At 59.2% G+C, this 14,724-nt stretch overlaps 1 protein-coding gene across 1 annotated transcript; it reads right to left on the bottom strand.

The window, feature by feature from the left end:
- Window positions 1-873: 873 nt before the first annotated feature.
- On the bottom strand, window positions 874-2,484 carry LOC311157981 (G-protein coupled receptor 12-like; the record flags this gene model as incomplete). Its single annotated transcript, XM_084213069.1, has 1 exon — window positions 874-2,484. One exon carries the CDS (start codon window positions 2,482-2,484, stop codon window positions 1,435-1,437), a length of 1,050 nt encoding a protein of 349 aa, XP_084069195.1. The 3' UTR covers window positions 874-1,434.
- Window positions 2,485-14,724: the final 12,240 nt, after the last annotated feature.

Raw genomic sequence — 14,724 nt, 5'->3', positions numbered from 1 at the left:
CAGCCTGGCCTTGGGCACTGCCAGGGATCCAGGGGCAGCCCCAGCTGCTCTGGGCACCCTGTGCCAGGGCCTGCCCACCCTGCCAGGAACAATTCCCAATTCCCAATCTCCCATCCATCCCTGCCCTCTGGCAGTGGGAGCCATTCCCTGTGTCCTGTCACTGCACACCCTTCCCAAAGTCCCTCTCCAACATCACAACAATTTCTCGACAGCAAAGCAGAATATTTGGGTACCAGCCCCAGCTGCTGGAGGGTCTCCCGAGCCCCCCATGCCAGGACCCCGGGCAGCACAACCCCCCCGTGCCCCGAGCCACCCTGGCTGTGCCACCCCGGCCCTGCCCCTCTCCGGGGCTTGCTTGGGCTCTCCCTTTCTTTATCAGCGAGCGCACGATTCCACCTCCCGGCCAAAAGCCAGCCCGGGCTAAAGGACACTTCACCGCGGCCTCACTGACACCACAGAGCGCAGCACGGGAATGTCGCGGCTGGCGCTTCCCTAAGGAAGCGAGCTGGAGTGGCAGCATCAGCAGTGACACGTGTGGTGACAGAGCCTCCTCTCCCGGGGGCTCCAGCGAGCGCGGAGCCCTCTTTGGATGAGACCCCACCCCATGTAAACAGCTGGTGTGGAAGGGGGGAAAGCAGCACCCCACGGCCCAGCGGGACGAGCTGAGCCCTCCCAGACCTTGGGGTGCAGGGCACCCCCGCTGCCCTCGCCACCCCCACACCGCCAGCCCTGCCCCAGCCGCATCCTCGGGTGCAGGGGGGAAGGAGGGAAGGGATTCCCTGGGTGCCCCCAGCCCTGAACAAGCCACACCTGAAGTGTCTTTCACCCGCAGGTTCTCAAAGTGCTTCTCCAAGCACAGAGGCAGCCCCGTGTCCCTCCTGCCCGGCTCTCCTCCCCCCGTTATTGCATAGCATCGCAGGCCCTGATTTCGGGGGGATGGGCACAGCCACCCCACGCCTGGGGACCAGCCCCGCCGGGGGGGACGCGACACCTCCCTCCCCGCCCCCCCCCCCGCTCCTGCGGCCTTCCCATGGATGTGCCCCGAGGGGTGGCACCACCCGGATGGGGCCCGCTGCTCCCCTGGCTCCTTACCCCGAGAGCAGACAAACGCCATCGTGCGAGGATCCTTTTTCTTTGCCTTTTTTTTTTCCTTCTTTTTTTTTTTTTTTTGGTGTTTTGTGTTTTTAAATAAAAAATAAAATGTGTAAGAAAATAACATTTCTAAAGGAAACCATTATCATTCTACTCTCTCTCTTTCCTTTTCTCTTTTGCCTTTTTTTTTTTTTTTTCCTTTTCTCTTTTTGGCCATCTTTCCATGGAACGAGATGTGCTGACCGGAGAGGGGACTCCTCCCGGTAGGAGACAATAACGACAGAGGGGAAAAAGAGAAGGAGCAGGAGAGCCGGGGAGCGCCTCTGGCTCCGCGCTCAGTCCTCACACGTCGCTGGATGTCCTTGGTCTGGAGGAGAACGTGGAAGGGATGCACCCGCAGCAGGCCAGCCAGAGCGACTTCTGGATGTCCGGGTTTCGGAAGGCGTAAATGATGGGGTTGATGAGCGAGTTGCAGGTGGCGGGCAGCGCCAGCGAGTAGGTGTACACCGCGGGGTAGCTGGAATCGGCCACCAGCGAGTAGATGGCGAAGGGGATCCAGCACAGCGCGAAGGTGCCGAGGATGAGCGAGAGCGTGGAGAGCCCTTTGCGGGTGGAGGTGGCCTGCGCCGTGGCGATGAACTGGTGCTGCACGGCGATCTGCTGGGCGTGCCGGAAGGCGATCTTGCAGATCTGCAGGTAGAGCTGCATCATGAGGGCGAAGAGGAGCAGGAAGGTGACGGCCAGCACGGCCGCGTTGTCCTTGGTGACGGGCCGCAGGATGCTGCAGGAGCTCTGGTCCCGCAGGCAGTTCCAGCCCAGGAGGGGCAGCAGCCCCACGCCCAGGCACAGCAGCCACATCAGCAGCACCATGGCGCAGGTGAAACCCAGCGTGCGCTCGCTGTGGTAGGTGAGCGCGTTGTACAGCGACAGGTAGCGGTCCACGGTGATGGCCAGCAGGCTGCAGACGGAGGCGGAGAAGGCGGCCAGCAGCAGCCCCGCCGCCGCCAGCTCCGCCGCCTCGCTGGGCGGCCGCAGCAGGTAGCGCACGGCGAAGTTGGCCACCAGCCCCAGCCCGGCCAGCAGGTCGGCCAGCGCCAGGCTGCCGATCAGCAGGAACATGGGCGCCCGCAGGCTCGGCGTGTAGAACAGCACGGCCAGCACCAGCGCGTTCTCGCCCGCCACCGCCGTGCCCGTGGCGCACAGCGCGATGTCCCAGGGGCTCACGGAGCCCGCGGCCGCGGCCCCGCCGCCCGGCGCCGCCGTGCCCGGCCCGGCCGCCGCCGCCGAGGGCCAGGCTGGGGGCTCCGAGGCGTTGCCGAGCCCCGGGAGCCGCTGCTGCTGCTGCGGCTGCGGCGGCCACGGCTCCCCCATGGCGGCGGGGCCGTGCAGCATCGCTGGGGAGAGAGGGAGAAGGGGGCGGTGAGCGACGGACCCCGAGCCCCCGGAGAGCCCCGCGCTCAGCCCGGGCGGCGCCGCGCCTCGACCCTCGCCCGGAGCCGCGCCGAGCCGGGGGAGACCCCGACCGAACCTGCCCCGCGTTGCGGAGCCCCCCGCCCCGGGACACCGCGCCCCGCACCGGGCCGCCCCCGCCCGCCGCATCCCCGCCCGCTCCCCGCCAGCCCGACTGCAGCTTCCCGGGCATCGAACCCCCCCATCCCCGGTGCGCCGTCTCCCCCCCCCGCCCCACACGCACCCCTGGCCGCTATCTCCCGGCGGGCTGAGGCCGAGCACAACTCATCGCCCCGCTGCCCGCAGCCGCCTCCATGCGCTCGGCTCCATGCAGGGTCCGCAGCCACTGCGCACCCGGTGAGGAACCGGCCGCCCCCTCCTTCTCCTTCTCCTCCTCCTCCTCCCCTCCCTGGGGCACGGCCACCTTTGCTACCTATTTATAGCGCAACCCCTCAGCCCCCCCTCCCGCAGCCCTTTCTTTTTTGCGTGCAGTGAGTAAAAATAAACACTATTAATAGGCCAGCGCCTGTATGCGGAGCCGCTGATGGAAGGAGACGGCAGCGGCAATGAACAGCCTACGTTAAGTTTCTCCTTCCTCCCCGCCTTTCCCTCCTTTGGAAAAGGCTGGTGCAAGATGCTCCCGGCCGGCGGCAGCATCCTGCCGCGCCGGAGGAGTGAATCCCCCGCCCGGGGTGGGCAGCCGAGGTGTGAAGGTCGGGGCTGCGCCCGCAGCCCGCTGCCATCCCCCGCCGCCACCATCGCCCCTTCCCGCATGCAGCCGCGCCGCCGGGGGTTGTTGTTTTACCTGGTTTTAATGCTCGAGGATCAGCTTGCTCCCCCCACCCCGTTTTTATTTTTTTCCTTGCCGGTCCTTCCAGCCCTTGGTGCGAAGCCTCATTCCTCGGCGAGCATCGCTAATAGCGTTGGCAGAGAGCTGGCATCGACTTGCACTTAATATTCCTGCCCCATTGGATCTGCTGATAAATCTCAACTCTGACGTCAAAGTCTTCACTTATATTCATGATCCAAGTCTGTGAATCAGAGCCGCTGTGATCAGAATAACAACAAGGCTGGCTCCCCGCTCCACATCCCCTCGCACACCCGCAGGCACGCGGGGGGTGCCGCGCCCGCCCCGCCGCTCGTTCATTCATCAGCCTCCCGCCGCCCCGACGCGCCTCCCCAAGGTCGGGCCCGCTGCACCTGCGTCCTGCGGATGCAGCTTGGGCACCGGCCAGGCCCGGGCGCCTCGCTGGGTTTATTTTTACCGCTTGTGCCGAGGGACGCGGGGATGGATGCGAAGGGAGGGCGGCGATCCGGCGCGGCGCGGCTCCGGTGCCGCGCTCCTCAAGGACAATGTCCGGGACAGCGGCACCGGCCCCCGGCGCCTCCGGGACACGGCGGCTGAGGCTGCTCGGGCATCCTGGGCGGCCAGCCCGGGCCGGGGGCATCCCTCCACGGGGAAACACCGCACCCCGGAGCCCTCGCCCCGCACGGGTTCCCGCCAGCTAGCGAAAAGCTGGGATGAGGAGGAGCTCACAGGAATTGGGACCTGCCCAAGGACGCTGAGTATGGGGTCTGTCCCCCCCACCGCAGCACCCACCCATCCCCAGAGCTTCCTCCCCGACTGTTTGGGAAAGGAACAGCCTGGAAAGGAACAAATCCCAAAGACACGATTATTTTTCCAGCTATAAATGGCTCCGTGATTCATCTCGGGTGCAGGATCACCAAAGCAGGGATGCTCAGCTCCTGGATCCACCGGAATTCAGCTACACCTTGTCCCCCTTTTCCTACTCGTTTCATAACATTCTAGCTTCCCTCCTTCATCCCCCTCTCTCTTCCAGGCTGCTGCAGCCAGCTCAGCGCTGGGAAGCATTTCCAGCTCCCGATGTGCAGAGATATTTAGGTGAATAGAGGTGATTCTGGCTGAACGCAACCGCCCCAATTCGAAGCATCTGCGTTGCTAATCAGGCCAAGCCCCGTCCCGGGAAATGGGAATCGTCATCTACCTGGGGCCGCCGGCAGCGTGACCGAGCTCCGGGAGCCGGGCGGCGGCACAAGGGGCGGAGGAAACCCGAGCAGCGAGGAGCTGAATGAATTCGCTCCCGCTCCCGGGAATTACGCACGGCCGGGGAAGGGGAGGCGGCTGAGCAGCCGTGCCCGGGGAAGGGGAGGCGGCTGAGCAGCCGTGCCCGGGGAAGGGGAGGCGGCTGAGCGGCCGTGCCCGGGGAAGGGGAGGCGGCTGAGCCCTGACCGGCTCAGGAGCGGGGTGCGGGACGCGCTGCAAGGAGCGCTGGCGGCAGAGGGGATGCGCCGGCCGGGCGTGGTGCTCTGTGGGGTCAGAGCACGCCCAGGACGGGCTGAGCAGGGATGTCCCCGCTGTGCCCAGGTGCGGCCGGCAGCAGGGCTGAGCGGGGATGGGCACACCCAGCACACACCCGGTGTGTGTGACCCGGCCTGGCCCTTGTCCCCTGGAGCAGCCCCTGGCAGGGACACGAGGGTGGGTCCCTGCATCAGCGCTCCAGAGGGTCCCGGCTGATCCCAAACCCCTTGGGCTCTCTGCAGCTGCCTTGGCCCTCCTGCTCGGTCCAGCATCCCACCCTTCCTGCCCTCTCCCTGTCGAGCCCCTCAAACACCCGGCACTCCACACAGCCCCTTCCTTCTTCCCACCTCCAGCTCCTCCCCTCGACGTCCCACCACAAGTTTGCCCCAATCCCGGGGTGTTTTTGCCGTGTCCTACAGGAGCACCAGTCCCTGGCAGGTGTTACCCCTCTGGGCTCCAGAAGTGCCCCTTTCCAAACACACATCCCAGTGGATTTCAGCCAGGGCTGGGAGCTCCTTGTCCCCCCATCCAGGGAAGAGCAGCCCCACGTCTCCAGTGGGATTTTTTGGGGTTTCACCTGTGCAAGGGGGTCCAGTGGGTTGGCAAATACCCCAAGAATGTTGAGATTTTCTGGTGACAAAAATGACATTATCTGGCCCTAGAGCAGCCCTGTTGCACGTGAGAGGATGTGGCACTGCACACCCTGTTTTCAAGGCTCGAGAATCTACTTTTCCAAGTTGTATTCAATGTTCTGAGCTCCATGAGTAGCTGCAAGACCATTCTGGGAATATTCCTGTATTAGATATATGAATTTATCTGTGTTTAAATTACAGACTCCATAGAGAAGAGCAAAGATCAAAGCTAAGCAAAGACACAAGCCTGAGACTAATTACAGAGCAAGAGGCCATCAGCCTGACCTGGGAATGCTGCTCAGTATGGAAAAAGTCTTCCACCTTCATTCCTCACCATCTTCCTTGGATTTTGGCCCTTGGGAGAAAGCTCAGTGCTGAACAAGGCAGGTTTTCCTGGGGTACTGCCCTGTGGGAATGCTGGGTGCTGCCAGCCCACAGCAGGGCTTCACCTGGGGCTTATCTTCCCCTAGAATTTGTACTTTTCTGGTTAAAACAAGTGGGTGGCAAGTGAAAACTGGGGTGGCAATCACTAATGACGTGGCTGTCCCAGGCCCAGCCCACTGGGAACCAAAGCTGGAGCAAGGGCTGCTGTTTAAGGGCACTCTGGTGGTGCAGAGGGATAACCACAACTCCAATTCTCCATCATTTTCACCTCCACAAGCCTCAAAATCGGCTTTTCATCTTTTCTTTGGGGAAACGTCATCACCTCCCAGCATCCCATCAGCTTTTCCCACCCTGGCTCCCACTCCTCTGGGAGCATCCTGTGGCTGAGCTGACAAATCCACGAGCTCCCTGCCTTGTGCCCCCCAGCCAGGCTCAGAGCCACGCTGCTGGAACATTCCCCCGCATTTTATTTCTCTTTTCCGCAGTGAGCGGATCCAGCCTCCTTCCAGCACCTCCCTTGTTCCCTGTTACTCCAACGGTGCTTGAGGAGCTCTAAGCAGGAAAAGCTCAGCTATAATTAGCAGTGCTGACTAATCAGGGTGGCAAACAAGCTCCTGGAGCCCGCCAGCCTCCCCAAAACGGGGCCGTGGGGGCTGCGCTGCTGCGAGCGCTGGAGCCCTACATTCAAGGGCTTTGCATAATTCCTGGTGGAAATGAGGCCATTTTCTCACTGCTGCCACTGGAAAGATGGGAATTCTCCAAGAGCTGCTCCAGCTGCAGCACCCCAGCCTGCTGGGAAGAACCAGGGCTCCGTGGTGGGTCGGGGTGGTTGAGGCGCCGATGCCAGTCAGGCGCTGGAGGAGTTGGAGGGTGGCAGGCAGAAGTGTGGCTGATGAAATGATCCAGCTCTGCAGAAAAGCAACTGATTTACCTGAAAAGTCTCTCCCCAGGTAGCTGGAGTGGGCCCCTTCCAGGTCCTGGCTTACAAGGGTGACCTGTGCCACCCCCCTGCAGCAGCGCCGCTGCGACCCCGACTTTGCCTCTTGGAGAGCCACGGGTGGATCTTTGGCTCCCCAGCAGCAGGGAAACCTCCCTGCCCCCTCCTCTCTGGGCTGCCCAGCCTGGGGACAGCGGGGACACCGTGTCCCACTGCCCTGTTGCTGTTTCACATTCCCCATTTAGGGGGACAGTGCCTGGCTGTGCCAGGAGGGAAGGAGCGATCCCAAGGCTCACTCCAATCTCTCCTCCTGATTCCCACCAAACAAACACTCAGGCCAAGCCAGGGGGAGGAATTTTGCTCCTTCCATCAGTGATATCATCCCCACATGAATGGTTTTGCTCCAAGTCCTTTCCTGAGCCAGAGGGACACGTTTTGGAGCACCTTTGCTGGCACATGCTGTCGCCATATGTCGCTGAGCAGGGCTTCTGGGAAAACTTTTTTTTCCCCCCCCAAAATAAAGGGTTTTGCACTGTGTTTTACTCCTTGTCCCAATCTGTACGTGCTGCTCTGGCTGGGTGCCTCATCAGGAGTGAGTTTCCCTAAACTGCCATTCAGCCATAGGGAACCCTGGGAGCCTGCAGAATATGAGGCAAAATATTCGGGCAGACGAGTGTGATAATTAATAATTAACTGTAACCCAATTTACCTGATGTGGCACGGAGATAAGATAGGTTTTCTAGGGGTTTGGATGGGGGAAAATAGGAAAAGTCCTTAAAAAAATAGAAAACCTGGAGGTTTTTGCATCCAAGTGCTGGGCAGCCACCCCTCCCTGCTGTGCCCCTGCCACCTGCTGCCACCAGTGGCAGTTTTCCAAAACCAGGCTTGGAGTGAGCAGTTCCAGAGCATCAAACCCTGGAGCCACAGCAGAGAAGGGCTCTGAGCACCAGGAAGGTCCCAGCTCTGTGTGGAAAAACCCCCAGCTGCCCCGAGCCAAGGACACCCCAGCACAGCAGGAATCCAGAGGCACCGAGTGTGGAATCCATGCAGGGCTGGATCTGCTGCTCCATTCAATCCCTGAACCCCCTGGTGATCCCTCCTGGGGGCTGGCACGGGGAACACGAGGTTTTCCATGGGGAAACCCCCTGTGGTGGCCCTGGAAGCAGCTCCAGCCTGCCCAGCTCCCTTCCTGCTGGGCAGGAAGGACATTGGCTTCCAGAAATCCCAGGGAACAAATGCCCAGCTTTGAAGTGGAGCACCAGGCAGCTCGACACCCCCACGATGGTCCTGTCTATTTATTGGTTTTAACTCAGGCTTCTGACATTTAAACAGGATCCTGTGTGGAGCCACAGCACTGGGCTCCCCTCCTGAGCACATTCCTGGGAATTAGCCTGAGGAACCACAATGCCTGGATCCAGAGCCCTGCTCTCCAAGATTGGCTGGGTTAGGACATCACCCAGAAAAGGCCACAGCTGCTGGCTGGGAGTGAAATCATTCCCATAAAGCAAGTGCTTGGCTTGGAAAAATCTGTTTACTTAAAGAGAGCCGTGAGTGGGGCTTGCCAGCAACGTGGTCACATCCCAAGCCTCAGCCTGAGCTGTACCCACCTGGATTTTGGGAGTGTGGAAGTGTTTTTCCCTCTCTGGGCATTGCAATTTCTCCTTCCACTGTCAAGAGCTGTCGGCAGTCAGGGATTCCCCCAGGATAAAAGAGACATTTCCAAGAGTGTGAACACCCAGCCAGAGTGGAGAGCTGCTGAACACCCTGGGAATTTGCCTTCTCCATCCTCAGGTTGGGGTTTAAAGCAGGGAGGTTCTCTGGTCCCACAGCAATTCCCTGTGCTGGGCCTCTCCCCCTGGTGATGCTGGAGGAACATTCTCCCCCCAGACCCCCACGATGAATTCATGGCACAAAGGCACCTGGAGGAGGGAATGGGAAAAGCAGCAACAGGGAAAACCCTCCAAATTCTTCAAAACTGCTGAACTTGAAGGGTTTGGGGGAGATGAAAGCAGCAGGATGGATGGGGAGGATGAGAACCAGAACTGCACCTTCCCACCCAGTTTTGAGCTGTTCCCCTGGGCTTTTTCTGATTTTTTTTTTCCTCCTGAAAGGTCAGCTCCCTTGTCAGAGCTGGAAGTCACAAGCAGCATCCCCGACACGAGTGCAATCGTGTTTGATGAGTCACTTCTTTAACAGGAAGAGGCTGCTGGTTGCTATAGGGATGGCAGCAGAGGGGAGAGGATCCCTCCCTTACCCTGATCAAACAGAAAAACGCAACAATTCCGGCCCAAACTCCCCTCTGCTGTAACTTTTGGGCACAGTTTGGTATCCTGGCCGCAGGGATGGCCAGGCAGGGCCCTGAGCACGGGACATGCTGGAGTTTGGGGACATCACAGGGCTGGGAAAAGTCCAGGGAGGGGTCTGGATGAGCGCTGGGCTTGGGCACCGCGGGGGACTGGGAGCTTTGGGGTGACAGGAGCAGACCCTGCTGAGCTCCCCACCCCTCCTCAGGGCTTTTCCCTCCATGGAAGGGAATCCCAGCACTCCTGGGAGAGCACGATCCCTCTGCCACGGAGCTGCTGCCCTGCTTGGAAAGGTGAGAACGGCTCCGGGCTGGGGGAGCCGTGCCGGTGTCACCTTCGGAACTGCGGCCCCCGGGGCACCGAGGACACCGGCAGTGTCACCGTGAGCATCTCCTGCCGGCTCGGAGACTGCAGCCATCACCCCCCGTGTCAGGAATCCACAAACACCAGAGCTTTATGAGCCCAAAGGAGACAGAGGAGTCATTTTTACTTTATTCCAATAAAGGGAGAGGCCACGGGGCATTGCCCTGGGATCTCTCAAATTTTTGGAGGACGCAGCCTCCTTTTTATCCCAATTTCCCGGGCACATTTCCCTTCTCTCTTTCCCCATTTCTGAGGTACTTGAGAGGTTCAGACTTCCCAAAACACCTCATACAAAGATTCCCCTCTAATGTACAGCCCTCCCTTTTAATTTTTAATTCTTGCAGAATTTAGGGGGCTTTTCCCCCTGTTGTTTCTTTCCTCTTTCAATGTCTAATTTAATTTACCAGCAAACCTAAAGTTTATTTGTAAAAGCAAGTATCTTTTTCCATTCATCAGCCAGTGGAATCCTCCCCGTTGTTTCTGTTATCTCCCAGTGCTGGTTTTATCCACCAGCAGCCCCCCAGCTTGTTTGGAAAGACAAATCCACCATTCCTCTCCCCCGGGGTGTCAGCACCGCCAGGGCTGCTCTGGCCCTCCCTGCCCTTCTCATTCCCCTTCCCTGGGATTCATCCCCGGATTCCGACCCGGACGAGGCTCCTGGCCGCTTTACAGGTGGGGGAATTCTGCCAGTCCACCCCTGCAGAACCCCCAGGTGCTGCTGTGCCCCGGGACACCCCCAGCTCCTCATTAAGGAGCCGCTAATTACCTCGCCATGGTTCCTTGGCGCTTTGTGTGGCTGGGTTTAGCTCGCTGCTCCCGGCACGGATGCAGTTTGCCCTGTGGATCAGGAGAATTTGGTGCCTCTTCGTGACCAGGAGGATGGAGGAAAGGAGTCTCCAGCCTTCAGCTGTGCTCTGCAAAGGTGTTTGTATTCGATCCCTCCTGCATGAGGGGTTTTAAGAGATCCTTATTGCGCTCCCAGCCGCTCTGGGTTTGAGAGAGGAGCATCTTCACCCCTCCACAATTCCACTGGGAAAAAGAAAACGTGGGGAAAATGAGAAGATGGCACTGGGAGAGACCCAGACATCTGTGGAGGCACGATGGTTTTGGGTGCTCTGATGCCACAGTGGCACTGCCAGCACTGGGGAAGGCTCTGTCCCTCCACCTCCGTCCTCTCCAAGCCACCACGGCCCCGCCAAACCCAACCTGGCAAATTCCCCAGGCATTTTGGGAGCTCCTCACGCTGGCAACACCGCGCCCATGGAGGGGGAGCATCGGAATTCCCTCTGCTCCAGGAATCCCCTCGTGCTTCATGGGGTGTGTGTGCCCAAATCTGCCTCCTTGGGTGCTTGAGTTCCCCAAATCCTGCCCTGCTGGGTTCCTGCATCCCAAATTCCCCTTGTTGAGTCTCTTCCCCTCAAATCTCCCTTGCTGAGTGCCAACCCACCAGATCCTGCTCAGCGAGCTCCCGACCCCCAAATCCTGTCCTGCTGTCTCCCTGCACCCCAAGGTGCACAACCCCGACCCCCAAATCCTGTCCTGCTGTCTCCCTGCACCCCAAGGTGCACGACCCCAACTCTGGGGAAGGGCGAGCTTGTCCACGGCCACCCAACCCAGGCTGGGACCTTCCTGGTGCTTTCATTATCACAGCCCTGTGCTTAATGAAATCCGGCTCGAAATCCTCCACCTCGGGACAGTCTGAGGCCAGGTGGTTCTTTCAGAGAGGGAAAACCCCTCGTTTTCCCCACCAGGTGTTTCTTGAGGCGCACCGGAGGTTTTTGAAGAGCGCAGCACAAGCGCAGCTCCCGGGGCGGCTCCGCACTCGGATTCACGCCGGGACACCGCGGGCGGGCGAGCGCTCGGCTATTTTTAGCTGCGTGGCTTTTGAAGAGAACAAAACCCCATCCAGGAAAAAACATCGCGGGGATATCGGGAGAAATAAATCGAGCCCAAGTTGCCGGTCCTTCGGAGCGCTCCTCGGAGCATCCCTGGGTCCTCGGGCGCCCGCAGCCCGACCCCAGCCCTGGCTCACGGCAGGTTTAGGGAAATGTCAGAGGTTTCAGCCCAAGGCACGGGTTGTCGGCATTTCCTGACCCTGTTAAACCGGGAACAGGGAGATCAGAGCATCCTCCCGGCACACAGCTGGGTGCTGTGGCATTAATTAGTGCCTCGGCTCAATTAGTGCGTGGGGAAGGGGAGGGAAGAGAAGGCAGCGGGGTTGGTTTGCGGAGCACCCAGGGCAGGTGGGGCCACGGCCAAAACCAACCCCCAGCAGCCTGGCCCGGGCCTCGGGGGCTCTTTTGGGGCTGGAGCATCCCCAGGGCTGGGCTCCATCCCTGTGCCCCAGCAGAGGCACCCCAAAGTGTCCCTGGGAGCCCCTCCTGCCTAGCAAATCCAGGGGTATTTTCCCCTCTAATTACAGAATTTTCATCCTCTAAACCTTTCAAGGTGTCACAATCCGGGGTGTGACACAGCCCGGTGCCTCCTCTGTGCCCTGCAGGGCTGGGGGCTGTGCCCGGCTCTGCTGCCCAGCCCGGAGGTGCCCGGGGAAATGCCCCCAAATCAGAGTGTTTGGGTGCCCTGGCAAGGGGCAGAACCCTGGCGGGGAGCAGGGATGCGTCTGGGGAGGGCGATCTGCTCAGCAGGGTAAATAAAAGGGAGTGAATGCACAGCGAGAGCCGCTGGCAAACCCCTGAGCCAGCCCAGCCCTCCCGGCTGCTCCCGGCTCTGCACCGCTCTTGGGACAGCCCAAATCGTGCTGGAGTCAGGGAAAAGGGGCAAAAGAAGCAGCTCAGCTTCTCCCAGCACTGAGGGAGAGGAGATGCCCTGGAGCAGAGCTGGGGACTGCTCAGCAGTTTCCAAATGGAGAAAAACACTGAAGTATTTCAGCTCAGCTGGTCCAGCTGATGGGAAAGGGAGGATTTTTCCAGGTGTGGGTTGGACCTACCCGGGTTTCACCATCCAGGGATTCTCTGGGATGCAGGGATGGAACTTCCCCCTGCCACAGGAACAGAGCTGCTGAGACTGTGCAGCTCTGGCTGCCCAGGGGAGAGCAGCGTTCAAATCCATCAAAGATGTGCAAGGACAGGGGAGACCTCCCTAAACACCTCCCAGCAGGGTGGAAATAGATGGGATGAAACCCAAAGCAAGGTGACTCTCCTTCCGTGGAAGTGGTTGGATGGGGCTTGGAGCAATCCTCTGAAAGGCGTCCCTGTCCCTGGCACGGGGTGGAACGAGATGATCTTTAAGGTCCCTTCCAAACCATTCCACGACGATTCCCTGATGATAATCAACGGTGCAGGGATGGAGGAGGGGTCGGTGGGTCTGCAGAGCGGCTGCTCCGAGGTTTTGGAGCAGGAGCACCCGGAGCAGATCCAGCAGCCCTGCTCCCCTGCTCAGTGCTGAGATAAAATCGGTGACAGGAGCTGTCACTCAGATCCCGCAGCCTTTGCTCTCCTCGGGACTGTGACCAACAGGCAAACCTTGAAACACGCCCGGGGAAGGCGCAGGGGACAGCAATTATGTTCTTTCCTCCCTGGGAAGGAAAAAAAAACAACTCCAGGAGCCACTTTGCAGCCCCGGGGAGCAGAAGTCACTCCAGGAGGGGTGAGGGAGCCGCCTCCAGTCAGCCACGGCTGCTCCCAGTGCCGCTACTGGGAGCCACGGCCGGGAGATGGCATCGCCAACATCACTGCTGGGATGCCACTGCTACAAACGAGAGCAGCTCCCGGTGCTAAAGTGATTTCAGCATTTATTACAATAAAGAGAAAGCCCTAAAGCAGGGAGCCCATGGGCCAAGCAGGAGCGCTCCCGCCGAGGATGGAGCAGTGCCGGCGCTGGGGCTGCTCGGCAGCGATGGCCCCGATGGAGCAGCACGGATTCAGTGGGTCAGAAGCCCCTTTTGATCCTGTTTTTTGTCCCTTTGGGTTGATTTCTTTTTGGATCTTTCATTGCATGAAGGTTTAAGGATTTCTTACAACTCCCCTTTTACCATACAATAACCAAACTAACAGTACGTGCCTAACGATCTATCAACAATTTTACAACAGTTTCTAACCTATTTTTAACAGCCACCACACACAGAGTGCCCCCAAGCTCTCGTTCTTCCCTTCCTGCTCCCGGAGGATGCTCCTGCAGCCGCTGCCTGCCAGCACTGCCCTTCTGTCCCTGGGCTTTGTCCCCTCCCTGCCCCAGCACGGACACATCCCCTGCTCCCTGCTCCAATCCCTGCCGCAGCCACAGCCCAGGATCGCATCCCGCTCCTTCCCCCCTTGTTTCGGAGGGGTTTGGGGTTGGTTGGAGATATTTTTAGATGATAACGCGGTTGCCAGCCCTCCCGGGAATCCTCCTGTCCCCGAGTCGCTGCTCTCGGAGCACTTGGCTCAGACTGGGTGGGAACAGCACGGAGAAATTGGTTTTCCCAAATCCAGCAACCTCCTCCCCTGGAAACGTTAATAAAACCAAAGCTTGGCTTTTCTGCTGGGTCTGAGGTTCAAGAAATTCCATTTAAACCTGGGTTTAGGTTCAGTTTTATAGCATCCATGAGAAACCAGGAGGAAAAAAAAGTAAAATCTCCATTCATTTATTCACTTTACTACTCCCTAGGGGTGAGTTAATGAAATAATTCCATTTTGCCCTGTCTGCTGGCTTCAGACATCCCATACTGCCCCTTCCTGATCCTCACCAGCCCACATCTGTCCCCACATCTCAGGGGACACCTGGCAGGAGGCTCAGGCAGGAGATGAGCACCCTCAGCACCCTGGAAGTGTCAGGACTGTCCCTCCCTGCCAGCAGCAGCAGGTCCCAGCTCTGCTTTGGCTCTTCTGTGCTGAAATGATGGCAGAGAATTCTGAAGGAATAAACTGGATTTTTTCCAGACTTGTGGCCTTTTGCTTGGAGAAATATTGTGACTCAAAATCTGAAAATGAGCAGTTAAAAGCTAAAAAAATAAATTAAAAAATGAAAAATGAATAAAAGAGGACCTGGGGAGGATGGCCAAGAATAACCCTCTCCCTGATCACCCCCACGTGCTGCCTCTGCAATTCCCTGAGAATTTGCTGAGGAGGAGCTGAGGGTGTGAGGGTGGGAGCAAAGGGACCTGGAGCAGCTTCCAAATGGAGCAAAACACTGAAGTATTTCAGCTCAGCTGGTCCAGCTGATGGGAAAGGGAGGATTTTTCCAGGTGTGGGTTGGACCTCCCTGGGTTTCACCATCCAGGGATTCTCTGGGATGCAGGGATGGAAC

The sequence above is a fragment of the Fringilla coelebs genome (assembly GCF_963513975.1).
Source record: "Fringilla coelebs genome assembly, chromosome: 11".
NCBI lineage: Eukaryota > Metazoa > Chordata > Aves > Passeriformes > Fringillidae > Fringilla > Fringilla coelebs.
The sequence above is the reverse complement of the archived record's forward strand: the minus strand, read 5'-3'. Positions and strand labels throughout refer to the sequence as shown.